Genomic DNA, 20,259 nt, shown 5'->3' with positions numbered 1-20,259 from the left:
TTTGGGATTTCAATAGTTTGGAGTAAACCGCTAATAACCAAAGATGGTCAAATTCATCAGTAGTTTGGAGTAAACCGCTAATAACCAAAGATGGTCAAATCCATAGAAAATTGACGGATCCGTCAACAATTAAACACGTTCATTATATCATTTATAGAAATAATAACGAAACAATTATGGTGTGCTATTTTATGGACTGAAAAATTTAAAAGGCAAATTAATAGAAAATGATTCACCATCTTTTGCAGTCATCCATTGAATAGTCATCATAGAATTTTCTTTTTAAATTTATGTCTAATCTAAGATCTATATAAATATTACTTGTATAAGTACTTTTATTTAGTACTTATTCTCAAATGTATTGATCAATTATTTATCAGAAAAAAAAAATCACTTTATTTCTATCTTCTTCTTTCTTTCTTTCTTTCTTTCTTTCTTTTTTTTTTTTTTTTTTTTTTTNTTTTTTTTTTTTTTTTTTTTTTTTTTTTTTTTTTTTTTTTCGTGCAACTAATCTAACAAGAAGAATTTGCGAGAATACAATAACAATATTCCTTTTTCTTTAAGAAACATAGCTTTAGCAGCTGTCAATGGTTGTGCTTAGACAACATGGGAGATGAGTCAGCCACATGATGTTCCCCAAACAACAATTGAGCATAAGTCGATTCCCACAAATTAAACGAGTCTCAATGAGAGCCGTGAATGCGGCCACCACGACACTAACCAAAATTTATTACTACCTATTTATTTTTAATAAACAAGGGAATAAAACATGATTCTCGTATTTTTTAAAATAAATTTTAATTTTGTTTATATATTTTGTTAAAATTTAGATTTATTCATTACACACCAATAAATCGTGTCTGTCATTATAAAACTTATAATTTTTATCAAATTGAGAAATCAAATTTTAGGCTATAATTTTTAAAGTCACACATTTTACATATTTAAAGTAAATAATGTTGAATAATAAAATATAAGCGGAAGAGTATACATTTTCATATTAAAAATTCTTATCTTCTAACACAAATTACTTCTACGTTGGGGGATTGACTTTTGTAGTAGTGTGGTACTTTCAAATTCAGGAAAGTTTATAACAATTTTTTTTTAATAAAGAGTATGTAATATCAAAATTAAATTATAGCTCTTTCACCCATTTTGTAGATATCATTTATATACTTACTATTTATTGTAGTTTTTAGATAAAATGACAACAATTTTATTCCCTTAGGTGTGGTTATGGTATACATTTATTATATTCTCGTACTTTTCATCAGAGAAAATATCGCTTTTGGTCCCTTGACCATTATACATGAATCACATTTGGTCTTTGACTATTAAAATTTTCTAATTAGGTACACGACTATGTAATTTGTATCACATTTGATCTTGTCATCCAATTTCTCAGCCAACTATTGCCGGAAGTACTCCTCCCGAAAGGAGCACTGCATTCATTTACTTATTCCGGAATGAACACTTTCAACAATAGTTGACCGAAAAAATTGGATGCATGGCATAACCAAATGTGATACAAATTACATAGTCATGCACCTAATTATAAAATTTTAATAGTTAAAAACCAAATGTGATTCATATATAATAGTCAATGGACTAAAAGTGAAATTTATTTTTTTCATATAATAGATTTACTCGTTATTTTTATTTTAATAAAATCGTAGATTTGGTGAACATATTTTAAATATAAACTAATTAACTTTAAGAACCAAATTAATCATTTTGCTAAAACTTTATTGACTAAAATTTACACTATAATAATTGAGAAACTAAAGTAATACCACATCCATAGTTGAATAACTAAAACTTTCATTTGCTTCTCATTTTTATTTTTTATTTTTATTGTATTTAATAGGTCTTTTACTCTATGTTTTAAATATATAAAATGTATTTACTAAACCTGAAATGAACATTACAAAAATTAAAATATAAATAATCCTAATTAAGTTTAATTATCCGAGTCATGTAATCATTTTATAACAAATGGAGTAAATTTTAATACATCTATCTCATTTAGAGATGTCAAATTACTTTTGAGTTACTCAAGTTTAATTCGGCAATTGTTTAATTAAATTCAATTACCGTTAAGTCAAATCTAAATTTGAATAATTTGAGTAAAAAATTGAGTTGAATTCAAACATTTTAATACATGATTCAAGTAGCATCGAGAACCTAATCAATTTTTTTAATATTTTATATGTAATATACACATAATATTACAAATTTAGTTGATATATTTATGTAAGTGCCACAACCTAGACATATGTTGAGTTTTATTATTATATTTTTATTACAAACTTTTTTTTTTTTTACATATATTGAGTTTACTTAGCTTGAGTTAATATTGAATAGCTTCAATTTGAGTCAAATCAAGTTCATACTCAAACAATTAGACAGTGATCAAGTTTGAATATGACTATATATCTTAATACTCAACTTGAACAACTTGCAGGTGAACTGTGTGTATACAAATTTACTAATATTATTATATTTATATAGGGAAAAAAATAAAATTTTTAACCCTTTCTTTTTAGTACTATTGATTCTATTACAAGATAATATATATTCTATATTTCCTCCGGTAGCCTAAAGAGTCAATATCACACTTTCGGTCCATTAATTGTAGGGTATAACTTTTATTCACACTTTATGTAAACTATTTTTGTATGTAAACCATTTTTTAAATTTTAATATTTATATTTTAGGAAATAATTTATATAGTACTCCAATATATAATGTCTATATATTATTTATATTGAATAAAATATATGAAAATATATGGTGTATACATGTGCATGACAAAAATAGTTAGAAAAGATAACGAAAATTATAATAGTAAAGTTATTTTTTTACCAAAATATTATATAATACAACTCTTATAGCATGATGTATAAAAAAATAATAGAAAAAATGAACATAATTTAAGGCAGCACAGTTCCATTAAAAATAGGGGTCCTGTCTAATAATTTTATTTGGACCTTCATTATTTTTGTTTCTGTTTCGAGATGCAATCTAAATATAATCCAGTAAACTACAAAGACAAAGACAATAATAGAGAGACAAGAACATATGGAGAGGGATAGAGATATTTTTAATATTTAAATTTTGCTATAATGATAGAGATTTCTAAGGTAAGAAACATAATCTCAAAATACATCTGGAATATGAAAATAGAAGTATAGAAGATCTAGAAAATCTCTACAACTGAGGTAATTGAGTTTAAATCCATTTGGATATCAAATTATTGTATTCTATGACAAAAATAAAGATGTAATTAAATTTTGTTGTCCAAATATAATGCATAAAAATTTAACAAAGAAATAATACAATTCAAAAGTTAATTTAAAAGTTTTATTTTTCGTTCATATTTAAATACAAAATTATTCACCAAAATTTTGATGTCAATTTTATTTTCAATTACAATTAAGACCAATTTTTTTTAAAAAAAAATTATCAAGTATAAAAAGTACGAGTAATAGATTATATCTTAAATATTAAAAAAAAAATTGAGAATCTAGTGCAGTCACCCTGGCCATACATGATCATGACCGTCCTTGAATTAAGAGTATAACTTTCATTCATACTTCTTAATTTTTAGATATTTATTTTTCTTTAAAATGAAGTAGAAATTTGAACTTAGGGGGTGTATTCAATCATGACTTTCATAGAATTTTAAAGACTTTTATGAACTTTAAAAGTTTGGAGGTATTCAATTCAAACTTTTAGAGTGTATTTAAAAGTCATGCAGTATTCGATCAAGATTTTTAAAGAGTTTTTAAAAGTCATGTGGTATTCAATTAAAACTTTTAAAGAATCTTTAAAAGTCACGTGGTATTCAAAAAGTTATGAATTTGTAAGGACTTATTAATTTTAGAACTTCTATAGACTTTTATATACTTTTCCTTCTCAAATATAAATAGTTGAAATCTAACCCCCAACCCCAAGATTTCAAAATTTTCTTTCTACCAACACTGAAGGTTTTTTTTTTTTTTTTCTCTCTCTCTCTCTCTCTATTTAAACTCTATTTTTTTCTCCTTATTTAAAATTTTAAACTTTATAAACCTTATACCTAAATTCAATAAATTATTTTTTTCTTCATTATCCTATATTTTCTACACACCTAAACTCTACCAATTTTTTTCTCTCCCCTAAACTTTACAACCTTCCTCTAAAAATTCAAAATAATATTATTTTTATTTCATTGTTGCTTGTATATTTTTATTTTTTTTCTATGAACTTTTTATCCCTAACTTCTAAACTTTTTCTCCTAAATACATGAACAGAGTAAATTTTTTTATCTATCACCGTCAATTTTTATTATATGTTTCATAATATTCATATCTTTATTCGTAATATATTTTTTCTTTTTTTTTTCTTTTTAACAACATGCTATTACGAATAGCGAACTATTGTTCGCAATAGCAATTTGAGGCTACAAAGAGAAGCACCTTGTTGTTGTTAGCAGTCTCATATTGTTATTGCAAATAATAGCTCTTTGCTTGATACCTAGCAGTATATCAAATATAATTTTTATATATATTATTAATTTTTTTTATTTTATGCAACTAGTAATTATATTTTTTTAAAATATTAATTTCTCAAGAAAAAGTAATTATATTTTTAAATATTTTATTTGAACAATTCTATAACTATCAATTTTAATGTTTAATATTGTTATGAATTGCTTATAAAAGTTTGTAAAGATGTATTCAATTTAGAATTGTAATGATTTTTGTGGACTTTTTAAAATAAAAAAGTTGATAAAAGTTTATGCTAAGTTTTTTATATAGACTTTTATAGAGTTTTACAAAGTTTTAAAAAGTTTTGAACGACTCTATGAAAGTCAATAAAAATTTATTAAAATCTATCATTTTAAAAGTTTTTAAAAATCTATAAAAGTCATGATTGAATACACCCCCTTAGTTATACAAATTAGACTCAGATTTGATCATACCTTAATTACAGTATAGTAGAAAAATGAAACAAAAGAAAAAAGAGTAAAAGCACATGTCAATATACCACAATAATCTATGAAATTATGGGAAGATTGGTTACGTACTACGTGAAAATTTTATAGCAGATGAAGTGAAAGAGACGGGTCGGGGCGTGTGCCCCGTGGAAGTACCCGGTCACGTGCTGGGCATCAAAGCTGTCTGTGGTTGCCAGCCCAGACCTGCTACGTGTCTTCCGCTCACTGGTGCCGTTTCAGCTTTTTTTTAACTACGGATATTATGGCCCCGCAAATCCTTGTACCGGCCCCACATTCTCGACCATTTGATGTTTTCCACGTTTTCTTTTCTTCAACATCGGCCCCTCAAAGTTTCCGAAATTGTAACTCGCCTCCCTCGAAATCTTCGAAATTGCATTGGGAGTTCTACGGGACTTGGGAGTACCGAGTACGGATAAGAAGGACACGTGTCGATTAGAAAGGTATGATTGAAGTTGGGATAAGACCCGTGCGTCACTGGTGTTGACATGTGGCCCATTGGCCCCCACTCATGTCTTCTTCTTCTTCTTCTTTTTTTGAACACCCCCACTTATGTCTTTAATTCATTTGGATTGTACAATTTTTTTATTTTTATTTTTTTACAGATTTCTCAATACTCAATAATCTAAGATATTTATAACTGAAACATAGTCTTCATCATTGTCTCGAGGCAACAGTATGGCGAGGTCTCTCAGTAGCCACATTTGGCAAATTATATGATATACCATATGCCAATATAGTGCAATGATGGAGTTTCAGTGGAGGAAATTACAGATATTACATTGTAAAAATTATGAGTGTTTTAAAGAAAAAATTATACACCATATATATACGAATAATATTGTAAAAATTGCATCAATTAATTAATTATTGTTTAAATATATTATTTTTTTTAAATAACAACAATGTTAAAAAAAATCTTGTTGAGATATTTTAAATAATTTATTAAATAGTTGAAAAAAAAAATTGTCCATATAGTGTCAGATCATTTAGAATACCTTAATTATATTTTTTATATTTTATTTGTACAAAAAGATAAAAAGAAAAACATAAATTTAAGTTTAAGAAAACAAAAGGTTAATACCACAAATGGTCCTTTGAGTCTTTGACTACTGGGCTAGTACTCGATTTAGTCATTGACTTTCAATTTGATCAAAACATGTACATTGACTTTCATTTTTTACTTATCAGGAATAAAGTGTTTGCTACTTATAAAGGGATAATATATAATAATATTGAAAAAAAAAATGTAATGTTTTTACATTTTGATGTAAAAGTATTATATTTTTAATCAAAAATATTATACATTCATTATAAGCCTTTCCTCGATAGTGGGGATTTTGGTGTGTTTTTTGAGGAGTGTTTATAAATGCGAATGTGTGATTAGGAAATAGAAAATAGGAGTGAAAGAATTTTTTAAAAAAAAAACAAAACAAAATAAAAGAAATTTAAAAATTTATAAACGCGCCTAGGCGGGTGCGTGAGGCGCGGTTATTCTGAGCAAAAGTGGGCCCCTGATTTCTTCCAAAACCTCCTCTCTTGCAGGAGAAAGAATCCATTCAAATTTTCTTTCCACATTTGTTAAAAAACTCATTCCAAAATTTTTGTTCTACCAAAATCCCATTGAAACTTACAAATAGGATGCCCTAAGTAATGTTGGTAAATGACTAAATGGTAACTATTTGTTACTTAAAACCAATAATCATTTTTTTTAAAAAAAAAAACATTACTTAAGAATTTGGAGTGTAATATAAATAATTTGATTTCACACAATACAAGCGAATATAAAAAATAATCATCACGTGTTACATTAGCCATAAAATTATCATATAATATATATAACTGTTAAGCAGAAATTTTTGAAATATATAACATTTAATTTGCTTGCACAAAGTCATTTATACTTGATATTCTTAACTTTGTAGTTGATGAAAAAATTAAAGAAAAAAAAATTATGCTTAGGTGTCGTTAAGGCTGCGAAGTGGGATTTCATATTGCACCCACAAAGTCAAGGGTACAAGTCCTATATAATTCCAAACAAAAATTTTATGTTGTTTTAAACGGCTAAACCAAAACTATTATTAGGTCATCCCAACAATGAATTTTGGGGTTTTATAATTAAAAAAAAATTAAAAATCATTTGTGGAGAGTTGGATGCGAAAGGGAATGAGATAGAAGAAATTTGATTTAGGCTGTTTTGAATTTTATATGAGATTTAAAAAAAATGAAAAATAAAATAAGATTGACGCACGTTATGCGCTCCACCTAGTGAGCGCGTCAGGGTTACTTTACCAGGCACCCTAAAAACTTTGTTGTTTTGTTTCACAATCAATTTCATTAAGACTCTATGTGACAAACTTGACCAAGAAGATGTTGACAATAAGCGAATTCGTGACCTTTTCGTACAAAAATCATGATCTAGCACGCGTCACTCCTTTCAGAGCTAAAAATGACATTTTTTTTAATACTTAGGTGATCCCAACTTTGACTGACTAATTCTAAGCCCAAAAGACTTCGCTTGTAGAGTATACATAAATCGCGCAATCAGCTTACCGGTCATACTCTACTCTTCATGTCCACACAAGGGACCAATAAACACCTTTCATTCTTTTTTTTTTTTTTTTTTTAAGAAATAAACACCTATCATTCTCTTGTGCCCTTTTTCCATTCATGTTTTCAGTCAGATTTGAACCCACACAGGCTTCAGTCGTGACTTCAAGTCAAGCGACGAACCACTACACTAATTCCCGTGGTAACAAAGTAACACTTTTTCTATGGGGGATAAGCGGTCAAGTTTTTACCATACAAATTTTAAAATAATTGAAAATAAAAAATTTATTCGTAAAGTAAATAACATTAACATGTAATATTTTTAATATCGCATTTATAATTTTTAAAAGAGTAAATTCCAGCAAAGATCCTCCGAGTTTGGTGTTATTGCCACCTTTCATCCTAAACTTTCAAATCGATCATCTGTGATCCTCTAAGTTTTAAAATGTACCACATATAGTCCTAAACTTTAAAATTGACCATATATGGTCCTCCGAGTTTCAAAATATTACCAATCATGGTCCTCCGAGTTAAAATGTTACCATCGTGGTCCACCTGTTAATTTGTTCAATTTGCACTGTGTAAATGAAGTGTAAAAATATACTTTCATTTTATTCTTGTATTTTTAAGTGAAAATATACTCTTTGGGCACACCAATGCACCAGGTCCAAGAGTTTAATAATAATGGCGGCATTTCCATAATTTTCAAGAGTTTACGTATGTAGAAGGTAGATGCATGCATACTTGATCTTGGGGTTGAATTTAAAAATCACACACCGTGAATATCGAATCACACAATTACCTAGCTTGATCTGTCGAATGCTTTACTTTTAATGAAGTGTTTATAAGTTGTATCGTTTGTATGTACATACATGTATACTTGTAAATAATATAGCAATATGTGATGTATTAAAATATTGAAAATGATATTTTATAAAATAAAATAAAATAAAATTGAGAAAATATATACTATAATTTTGTTATAATAATAATAATAACAACAACAACAACAATAACAACGTACACAATTGTCTTGTTCATTAACGGACAACTAGTTGTCTATTAACAATAACAATCACTTACTGTCATTAATGGTTGGAAGTTTTTTTAATATATATATATATATATATATATATATATATATATATATATATATATTAAAAATTTGTAATGTATGATATACCCATCAAAATGATATATGTAAGCCAAATCATATCGGTAATATGCTAGATAAAAGCATCCACATATGTGATTTTTTCACAGGTTTTTAGAACAACATTACTTATGTGGAGGATAGAGAAGAGTTGGGTATCTCCTACAACAATGGTTTTTTTTTTGTGGGATCCACCATAAGATAGAAAAGGAAAAGGAGAGGATGGGATGGTATGCGTGGCCTAAACAAACCGCGCCCAGCCAGGCGCATGTAGTGCACTTGTTCGCTGGCGTGTCCGGTATTTTTTTGATTGCGTGATTTTTATTTTTAATTTTTTCTCTTTCCCTCCTCTCTCTCCTAATTGACATTTCAAAACCACAAGATATTGAAGATGCTCTAAGTAAGCATTATGATCTAATTGCACATTTTGTTGGATTTAGGGAACGAATTTAACACTATCGTCCTTTTTTTTTTTTTTTTTTTGAAAAAAGATCCGCATCTCTTTTCAACAAACTGAAGGTTTCCTTCATCCTTGCGATGGAGCAATGTTGCAAATATGGCTAAGCGTCCCCGGGCGCCCATGAACCTAAATAAAATATATGTATTTATCATTTAACTTTATTAAAAAAATATTACGTTATTAAATAATAATTTATTTATGAAAATCAAAAGTCAATCTAGTGACTCAAAAGTCAAAACTAAAAATTAGGATATGAAACTCTCTCTTCGATTATCTGATTTTATCATTTCATGTCATTTAAAATATTTAATTATCTTCCTTTAAAGCCCACACTTAAAAATGAAATACACAAAAGAAAAAAAAAAGAAAAAAAACTTAATCTAACAACTTGAAGAGTGGCAACTATCAATTGACAAGGGGTGAAGATTGAAGAACAATGAAGTCTCCGAGAGTTTTTTTTATTTGAGTGCAAATGACCATGACAACTATCGTCCTTGTCAATGGTGAAACTGAAAAAGGTGATTGTAGATTTGTAGTGATAAGCAATTATACTACAACTACATGTTGTCTGTTGATGGCATTGTTATAAGGTAGATGACAGAAGTGGCAAAGGGCGACTTAACACTTAGCTTCTCAAGTTTGAGATTTCTCCTCTTTCTATTATTTCACGTGCCAATGACTATAATGTTTCAATTTTGTTGTTATAAATCTAATTTTATTGTTGCTTAACATAAAAGTACATTGTTTAGAGTGAAATAATTATTAAAAAATTTAAGTTCTTGATTAAACAAGGTGGGAAACTAAAAGAGAAACTACTATCGGAATCCTCTCATCTAGTTTATGTCGCATATAATTCGCTATTTGTTAATTGCTAATACAATTCGTTAACCGCTAAACACTTATTAACAAACAAGCCCATTGTGTAGAAGCATTTTAGTTTTTATACTCATTATCACTCACCATTCCAACTCCAACCAAATAATAGAATCAATATTCCCAATAAATTTTTCCACCAAACAAACATTGGAATCAATTTTCATGGTAATTTCTTTTTCATATAATTTCAATTTTATTTTCCCTCAAATACTTTTTCACGAACCATACGACTTTTAATGAGAGTAAAAGTTAGAAGTAGGTTTTAGACTGTAATTTGTATTTTTGTTGAGTTATATTACATGTATTTTCAAATTTTACTTCGTCACTTTTAGTTCATGATATGACAATTTAGAATAGGATATTTTTATTATGTGAATCCAAAAGAAAATATCTACATAAAAAAATTGTGAGAAAGAATAAAAGTGGAGAGTAAAAATAAAAATTCATGTAGTATTTTCCATATTTGTTTAGAAATATATAAGAATGTGTGGAATCACATGCGTGTCAGTGAAGGAAAAGTCGTTTCAATGTGATTGGTGCAAGTACAGTTTCCCCAACATACTCTCTCCACGTGTCAGGCTTTTAAAAATCTCACGGAAATATCACAATTATAATGGGTTTGGACGGTAGAGATCCGCTTTATTGTATTCACTGCTCTTACGTCACACCACCTTAACGTGTCCATCTCTGCCCTGGACGGTGACGGTCACTTGCCCCCCTTTCTCTCCTCCCTCTATTTCATCCCCCCCGGGGACCTCTCATTTCAATTCTTCTGGACTTTAATCCTTCTGATTTGAACAAAGATTCGAGATTGAAGTTTTTTAATTTTCTGTGTGTTTGTTCTTCAATGGCTGCCGTGCGAGGATGCGAAACGAAGACTAGTACTCCGGTTGAGCCCAGTTCTGAGGCCGCCAGACGCCGCCGCATGGAAATTCACCGGTTCCGATTCCTCGCCTCCGACGCCGCCGTGGCGCCGCCGCCGCTCGACGGCGGATTGAAGCGGCAAAGAGCTCCCTCGCCGCCGGAGCCTGAAACGGCAGTGGAAACTGTCACTGAGGAGACGAGTAGTGTGAAGCGACGTAAGGCTTATGACGAGAAAGTTGAGAGGAGTAAAGAGATTGAACAAAATCTAATCGAGAGAACAGAGCCTGAGGAGATTAAGGTTTCGGATCGGCCGGAATCCTCGTCTTCCTCGGAAGCCGAGCAGGATTTTGGTTCAGATTGTCCGAAATTCGGCATGACGTCAGTGTGTGGACGGAGACGAGATATGGAAGATGCGGTTGCAGCTCATCCCTGTTTTAGCAGGAAATCCCTAGAAAATTCTAGAAATATGCACTTCTTCGGCGTGTACGATGGCCATGGTTGCTCGCACGTAAGTTCGTTCTCCCCATACATCAAAACTAACGAACTCTCTGTAACCTTAAATTTGCTAATCTGGAGCTCTGGTTTGTCGCAGGTTGCGATGAGGTGCAGAGATCGGATGCACGAGATAGTGAGAGACGCGATGGAGAAAGGGGAGTCCACGTGGCCGGAGATTATGTCCCGGAGCTTCTCTAAAATGGATCAGGAAATCACTGATCTGTCTAACGGAGCCGTCGCCGGCGCCGTCCCACGCTCCGTTTGCCGGTGCGAGTTCCAGACTCCCCAGTGTGACGCCGTCGGATCCACCGCCGTCGTCGCCGTCGTGACACCCGACCATATTATCGTATCCAACTGCGGCGACTCCCGCGCTGTTCTTTGCCGGAATGGCGTCGCTATCCCCCTCTCCGTCGACCACAAGGTAGCTAGCCCCCTATCCAACGTAACAATTAACTTTACAGGAAGTAAACTATTTTTTTTTTTAGTATTGTTATCCTAGTGAGTAAATGGTAAAAAGGAGATAAATGAACATTTTTTTTTAAAAGGTGAACTGGTAATCTACTAACAATTGAATTTAGAATTTTGTAGTTACCAAGATAATAGATCAATTTAATATGTATTGAATAAAATTCACCTAGTGATTCTAGTCCTCACAAGGCGGTAAATCAACATTCCTAACCTTAAGAGCCCTCATGTCTCCTCTGAGCGGAGGTTCAACAAACACAACAGACATGACCAAATGTTAGTATGCACAAAGGATCGACTAACTTTAGGTATAATTTTACACTGTGATTGTTCAATTTTAAACTTTAGTCTCTTATTTTAAATACAATCTATTAAATCATTGAACTAATCCTGTGCTTAGTGAACCTATCTTAAAATCAATAGGCCAGAATTGAATTTGGTGCATTGATGATACTAGACGAATAGTTGATCAACTTAACTAAAATTGTAGAAAAGTAAATTATTTTGCATTTATTAAATCAAGTTAAAATTTTGTGTTGTAGCCTGATCGGCCGGATGAGCTGAACCGGATTGAAGAAGCCGGCGGGCGTGTTATATACTGGGATGGGCCCAGAGTTCTCGGAGTCCTGGCAATGTCTCGAGCCATCGGTGCGTTTATTTAATTACACCCATTTTTCTTTTCTTTTCATATTTCCCTTTTTCTTGCCCTAATGATTACTGTGGTGGTTTTTTTCAGGCGACAATTATTTGAAGCCGTACGTTATATCGGAGCCGGAGATAACGATTACGAAAAGAACGGCGGAGGACGAGTGTCTGATACTGGCAAGCGACGGGCTTTGGGATGTCGTGTCGAACGAGACAGCCTGCGGCGTTGCCCGCATGTGTCTCCAGCAGCGGGGGAAACCTCCGTCGCCGCTGCCGTCGCCGGGAAATGACGTCACCGTGACGCCATCCTCCGACAAGGCCTGCTCCGACGCCTCAATCCTGTTGACGAAGCTGGCGTTGGCACGACACACCGCCGATAACGTTAGCGTTGTTGTCGTGGATTTGAGAAACGATTTATAATAATTAATTAATTATTTACAGATTTTTATGTATAATTACTTAGTTTTTTATTGTTTTTTTTTTCTAATTTTTCAGTGAGGGATAGAAAGTGTAAATAGGTGCAAATTCGTGGGCAATTGTTTTTTCCCATGATTACAAATCATTAAAACTTTGTCAAACCTCAATTAAGTTGAGGAAGTCAAACATTTCCAGATTGCAATCATACAATCTTGGACCCTTATGAGTGGTTGATTAAGTTATTAAGGTTTTCTATTAAATTTTCTTTTTCTATGAACATTGTGCTTTGACCAATATGGATTTGAGCTTCTTATCAAATCTCACTAGTAAATTAACTTATTTATTTATTCTGTTTCATTTTATTATTCTTACTTTTTTTTTTTTCACTATTTGATATGGATAAAGGTTTCGACATATATTTGTCGGATTCAATTTTTAATGTAAAATTAAATTACGAAGTATCATTTTAATTGACCGGAAGTAATTATAATTTCGTTATTTATAAAATAAATACTCTGTAATTTGTAATGAGGTTACATTGAGTTGAAAGGAACAATATAGCCTTGATAGCACCTAGTAGAAGACTTCTTAATTCGGATCAGATTTATTGTCATCGATAAACTTAATTTGATAGTAATATATTGGTAGCACCTAGTAGAAGCTATACAGCCTTGCGTGTTTGACATATTAAGATATTTTGATATCGAATAACGGTTGAGGTTCAAAGTAATGGAAGTATACATTCTATCGGCAGATACAATTAATGAGTGAACATAAATAGCTTAGGAAAACATTATTAAACATGTGGATGTGACATTGTCACTAAAATAAATCCTAATTAAGGTGGTTAATGGGCGGTACTTGTGATTATGACTGCAAATGCAACCATTTGCTAATGCGAAGATAACATTTGTTATATGAAAAAAAAAAATAAAAAAATGAACGGCGGAAAACAGAAAGCATCCTGCGAAAAGCGACGTTTGTTTGGTCTAAAAGTTTGGACGGAAATAATTTAATCCGATGATTAATTAGCGCCATAAAGTATTATTACTATGGTCTAATACTAAATTAGTTGTCATTAAATTACTTTATTATTATCAATGTTGGGGTGACACGATTGCTCCATATAAATATTTGGAAATAAAAAATTAGCAAATTGCAGTGTTATTAGTTAGGAAAGAACACGTTAGGGGACAGTGATTATTCTTCTTTTAGAAGTGGTTGGACTACATGTGTTTTATATCAAAGGAATAACAAATACTAGTCTATGGTTCTAAATAATGTGGTTTATTTTTTATTTTTTTTGAGCCATAAAAATTATGAGATTCGGTGGTAACTTAATTACTTTCGTTGTTCTGTTCATAATTTTTGAATTTATAATATTATTTGTGTTAGATACGGGTTAATACTTATGAAATTATCATTAGGTCATCCATATTAGTGGATTTTGAACAAATTTTTGAGGTTTTGTAAATGATGTGGATGAGAGAATATGTGAGTTTCTCCGGCAAATGTTGGTTTTTTTGGGACCCGCATGAGAGAGAAAGGTGCTTAGGCGTGTGTGTGCCGCACAAATCATGGCTAGGCATGTGAAGCCCTGATTTTTTTTTTCTTGCAGCAAATCCCATTTTTTTTCTCCCTTATTCTCTTTCCCTCCTCATTCTCTCCTACTTGGCACCTTACTATTGAGGATGTCCTTAGTGTGCATCTCATGTCATATTTGCTGGAGTTACCCCTATGTCCTTCCGCAAATTTTACTGTGGACCGCAATCCACAATGCATGGTGGTCCATGCATCAAAACGATGTCGTTTTGATTAATGAAAAGAAACGACAAAAATGGCTCCGTTTCGTGCCGTTAACTATGTGTGTATAACATATTCAGTTTCATTTTATATACACCGTAGTTCCCTTTCAACACAACTACAATTTCTTTTCGATATAACTACAACTTCATTCGACATTATATACTCAAATATGTGAAACTGTTATTTAGTTTCCTTTCAACACAACTACAGTTTCTTTTATAATACACTGTAGTTTTCTTTCAATACAATTATAGTTTCATTTTGAGATAACTACAGTTTCATATGATAATATAAAAACAAATGTGGGGCAATATCTTTTGACATGAACTGTAATTTCATTTATGGAGCTCCGTTAAGGCTCGACGACAACCGTTTCTTTACTTAATAAAACGACGATGTTTTGGGACTATGGTCCACCGTATAATGACTGATATCCTTCTTTATATCTAAGGATAGGGTGTCTTAACCCAATCGTTATATCATGGACCCTGGTTCAATACACAGTATTCATGTTCAGACTACACAGAATTCATGTTTATAATACACATACACATAAACATAAACACGATATAATGAACATGAGTTTTGTACATTATGAACATGAATCTGTGCATTATGAACATTAATTTTGAGCATTATAAACATGAATTCTGTGTATTATATAACTGAGTACACATAAATAATTAACATAATGCACAGAATTTATGTTCATAATGTACATGAATTCTATGTATTATAAAGTCAAATCCTGTGTATTGGACTAAGTTCGATGATATAATTTGCGGTATTAACCATCCAACTGCTATTATATTCCATCTCTGTTATCCATCAATCCTGCCATAAATAATCCTACTATTGCTGAATTATTGCAAATGTACTCATAAACAGCTTTATTGTTACATTAATAGAAATATTTTGAGAAAAAAAGTTAATAGAAATATTTTGAGAAAAAAAGTCAATATGAAAAATTAAACTTTTTTTTTTTTTTTTTTTTTTTTAAAAACATATCCCGCATAAAATGGAGCAATTAATTTGAGGGACCATGACTATTTAGTATTTATCACATGGAATGATATGATGAGTCTCCTCTCTAATAATGATTGATGAGAAATAACATGAATATGATTTTGTAAGATTCAAATTCGAAAAATAAATAAACATATAATATTTTTAAGAGTTACAAAAATAAATATAATATTTCATATATATATATATATATATATATATATATATATATATATATATGTATGTATGTATGTATGTATGTATAAAAGCCCCAGGTGAGAAGTGAGATAGAATCTCAACTATAGATAAAAAAATTCGCCACCTACGAATTTCAATAATGTGCATTGGAAGAAGGAAAAATGTGCACTGAAAGAAGGGAAAATGTGTACTAGAAGACAAAAAGTGTGCACTTGAGGCACAAAGATGTGAAATAATTATTGAAAAAATTAAATTTAATATAGGATCATCATCACAAATCATAAACGAGCATAAATAATGAACAAATAAATAATATTCAACTCAAATTAGTAATTAGTGATCAAGATTAATTGATCTTTTAAAAAAAATTTGTTATCTACAATTAGAAAAAAACTCTAGAAGGCACAACCATGTGCACTGTATGGCATAAAAATGTGCACTGGATGAAGGAACAATATGCACTGTATGGCATAATGATGTGCACTGGATGAAGGAACAATATGCACTGTATGGCATAATGATGTGCACTGGAGGAAGGAAAAAATGTGCACTATATGGCATAACAATGTGCACTGGAAGAATGAACAATGTGCACTGGAAGAATGAACAATGTGCACTGTATGACATAACAATGTGTACTAGAATAAGGAAAAATGTGCACTGTATGGCATAAAAATGTGCACTGGAAGAAGGAAAAATGTGCACTGTAAGGCAAAAAAAATTAACTTACACAAAATTACAATAATGCCACCACGTTTTTTTTAAAGCTCTAATTTGGACCCTTGATCTGGACTCAATCTACGGATATTCACACATTATTTTTAATATAATAATTTATTAAATTTCCGATAAACAAGACAATTGTCTTTATTGGAATCTTATTCATCAAAGAATATCACTGCAAAATCTCTCCCTATTTTCTATACAAAGAATATTATTTTTTATTTTTTTCCTCATATTTATAAAAGAAAAATCAGAAAGAGGGGTGACCCTAAGAGCATTCTCATTTGTAGTTTTTGAAATGTTTTTTACGCGACCTAGCTGATGTGGAGGAACGAGAGTCAAGGAAAGAGATCGAAAGTTGAGATCCTCCTGCAAATCAAGTTAAAAATTTGCCTAAACGTGAGTAATGCGCACTATGTGCACCCAGAGAACACGTGATGTCCTTCTGACATTAAGTTTTTTTCCCCAATTATTTTATCTCCCCTTCCATTCTTTCTCTTTCCTAATGTATTTGACAAAAACCCACCCAAAAATTAAACAATTGAGGATGCTCTAAGAGTGCGTTAACTACTCCCTATGATAGCATGCCTAGGTGTTGGAACTCCCACGCAACCATCATGCAGATGTTGTATGATCCCATCCAAGAGGTTCTTCAATGTCACACACTCACACCATTGGCTACGTTGGTTACGTTAGTCGCTATTGATGCCCCTAGATTAGCCACTTAGTTCTATTTTCCGTAGACATGCTTGATAATCATATCATAATCTTTAGCCGCCCACTCTTTGCATTTCTCAATTATTCTCCCCAAGGGTACCCTAATGTTGTGCCCTCCATTAATCCACTCCACCGCTTCCATAAAGTCACTCGATCTGATCGACCATTTTCCAACTGCTTTTATTTCATGCCCACTCCAATCGTTTGGTGGTGGAATAATAATAATAATAATCTGGAAACTAGTTTGGAAAGATTTGAGAGATGAGATAAATATATGAAAATAAAAAATTTGAAAAATGTCTTTTGACTAAAAATTTAGGAAGACATTTTTCGTCAAATTGAACATTTTTTTCCGTTGACTTTATTTTCTTTGAATACCCAAATACAAAAAATTTCATAAATAAATTTTGAAAATTATTTTTCGAGTTTTCAAAAGTATCCACCTTGTTTCAATTTCAATTTAATAAATTTCAAAAGTACTCAAGTTCACATAAATTATGTGATATAAAATAGTAATGGATGATCAATAATTGTAATAATCCCTTGGTCCAAAAAACCTATAGACATTAAAAAAAAAAAAACAAAAACAAAAATTAAATGGTGTTCACTGCTCTGTTAGACCTGGTAATGTTGGCTTTTAGTATAGCTAGCATCTTAGATTGAGCTGTAATTCTAGCTTCTCTCATGCCTAGCCCCTATTCCTTGTTCTAAGTAACAAACATTTCATTGTGTTGTTATTCTTCATCCTATTTCCTTTCTCACCGGTTCTTATTTTTCTTGTTCCATGGCCTACCAATAGGGGGATCCGGAGTCCTCGAACTCTAAGGATCCGGTGACTGACTCTCCTTCTGTACCCCAGTCAATGTGTCTCGGAAAAGACGGCTAAAGCCATTGGGGATTTCATATGCAAATTTGTTTGTGTTGGTGAGAGTATGTAATGTGGGTTATAGTAGTGGGTTGGCTATGTTTTGGAAAGAAGTGATCGAAGTGGAGATTAAGTCTTATTCTATGAACGATATTGACGCTGAGGTTTGTTTGGGCCCTAGTGAAGAAAAGTGGAGACTTACTAGTTTTTGTGGTGTCCCCGAGTGACATCGATGTTTGGAATCTTAGAGCCTCTTAAAGCGCTTGTCCTCCAATAACTCTCTTCCATGGGTGGTTATGAGATTCTCCATCCCAAAGAGAAGCGTGACAGTAACCCCCAACCTAGTAGGCTAATTGAAGGGTTTAAGGAAGCTGTGGAATCTAGTGCATTGAGGGACTTCAGCTTCAAGGGTTATCAGTTCACCCTGGAAAGATCGAAAGTGGGTCGAGACTAAGCTCGATAGAACACTAGTGGCAGATTCTTGGTGCGAATTATTTACTTAGGCGAGGGCAAGTTCAATTATAGTGCAAGTGATCATCTTCCCCTTCATCTTAAAATTCTGCCACACTCTGCTTCAAATTCTAAGCCAATATTTCGATTTGAAAATCTTTGGCTTAGAGAATCCCCTTGCGAAGAGGTTATGATTGGAAGCTGGTCTAATTGTCACGGTCAATATCTCATTGACATAATTGAAATATGTGGGAAGGCAATTTGGAATTGGGGCAAAGGTTTTGCTATAGATTTTCACCCAAGGATTGCGTATTGGAGGAGTGATATAGAGAATACAAAGTACATGCGAGATCCTTAGGGAATTATCTTATTCAGAGATGCATAGTGCCAGTACCTGCGTGTTCTCCATTAACAAAATTACTATTGGTAACAGAGAGCTAAATAATTATGGCTTAATGAGGGCGATACAAATTCAGCTTCTTTTATTTTTTATTTTTTATAACACAGTATGGAGACAAAAACAAAATAACCGTATTACCAGGCTCAAAGGAGATGACAGTGTCTGGGTTGAGAAAGGTACAAAGCTTGATTCTTTGGTTACTACTTGTTTCAATAATCTCTTTAATTCAATTGGAGGGAATATGAATCCTATCGTATAAAGCATTTAGCCTAAAGTTTCAGACATTCAAAGTTCTATGTTGGGGTGTAGGGTAGTGATGTAGGATGTTAAAGATGCTTTATTTGATATGAAGCCTGACAAATCATGGGTTGAGTACATGTTCTTTTCAACATTTTGGGACATAATAGGGCTTATCTTGATCTTTTATTCTGATTACTTTCATTCTAGGAAGTTGCCAGGGGGTTTTAATAACCTTACTTACATTGTTTTTATCCCTAAAAATACCAGACCTCAGAGTATGGAGGACCTAATGCCTATTGCTCTTTGTAATATTCTCTATAAGCTTGTCTCAAAAGGCTAGCCAATCGTATCAAACCCCTGCTTAACCAACTAGCTAGTATCTGAATCCCATATAGCCTTCGTCCCTGGTAGATTGATGATTGACAAAGTTATGGTGGCTTATGAGATTAACCATTACTTGAAGAGGAAGAGACATGGGAATATTGGGTTCGTGTGAGTCAAAGTAGACATGAGTAAAGTGTATGATAGGGTCTTATTGAGGGTTATTCGATCTCTCAATAGACTATGTTTTTCTAAGCATGTGACTAACCTGATTTGGGAGTTGGTGTCTGCTGTTGAGTATAGAATCCTTTTGGAATGGAAGGAAATTTGGTTTGTTACTCCTAGGATGGGGCTTAGATAGAGGGATCCAATCTCACCTTTATCTTTTCATCATAGTCCTGGAAGCCTTCCATGTTATGCTTAAGAGACAATAGAGAGCAAGTCTGATTCATGAGTGCTCATGTGATTACCAATCTCTTTTTTTTTTTTTTCATGGTTGAAAAAAAATCGCTATGCGCCCGTGTATTTTTTATTTTATTTTTAAATTTTTAAAAATTTGTTTAAAATTTTTTAATTTTATAAGCTTTGATAATAATAAACTATTTATTAC

General features: G+C 31.8%; 1 protein-coding gene across 1 annotated transcript; it reads left to right on the top strand.

Annotated features, from left to right (window-relative positions):
- Positions 1-10,746: 10,746 nt before the first annotated feature.
- LOC116020097 (protein phosphatase 2C 37-like) lies at positions 10,747-13,242 on the top strand. Its single transcript, XM_031260572.1, has 4 exons — positions 10,747-11,410; positions 11,495-11,818; positions 12,405-12,510; positions 12,599-13,242. The coding sequence occupies exons 1-4, from the start codon at positions 10,886-10,888 to the stop codon at positions 12,925-12,927; spliced, it is 1,284 nt and encodes a 427-aa protein (XP_031116432.1). The 5' UTR covers positions 10,747-10,885; the 3' UTR covers positions 12,928-13,242.
- The last annotated feature ends 7,017 nt before the right edge of the window (positions 13,243-20,259 follow it).

Source organism: Ipomoea triloba, chromosome 5, assembly GCF_003576645.1.
Source record: "Ipomoea triloba cultivar NCNSP0323 chromosome 5, ASM357664v1".
Classification (NCBI taxonomy): Eukaryota; Viridiplantae; Streptophyta; class Magnoliopsida; order Solanales; family Convolvulaceae; genus Ipomoea; species Ipomoea triloba.
Note: the sequence above shows the minus strand (reverse complement) of the source record. Positions and strands in the feature narration are given on the sequence as shown.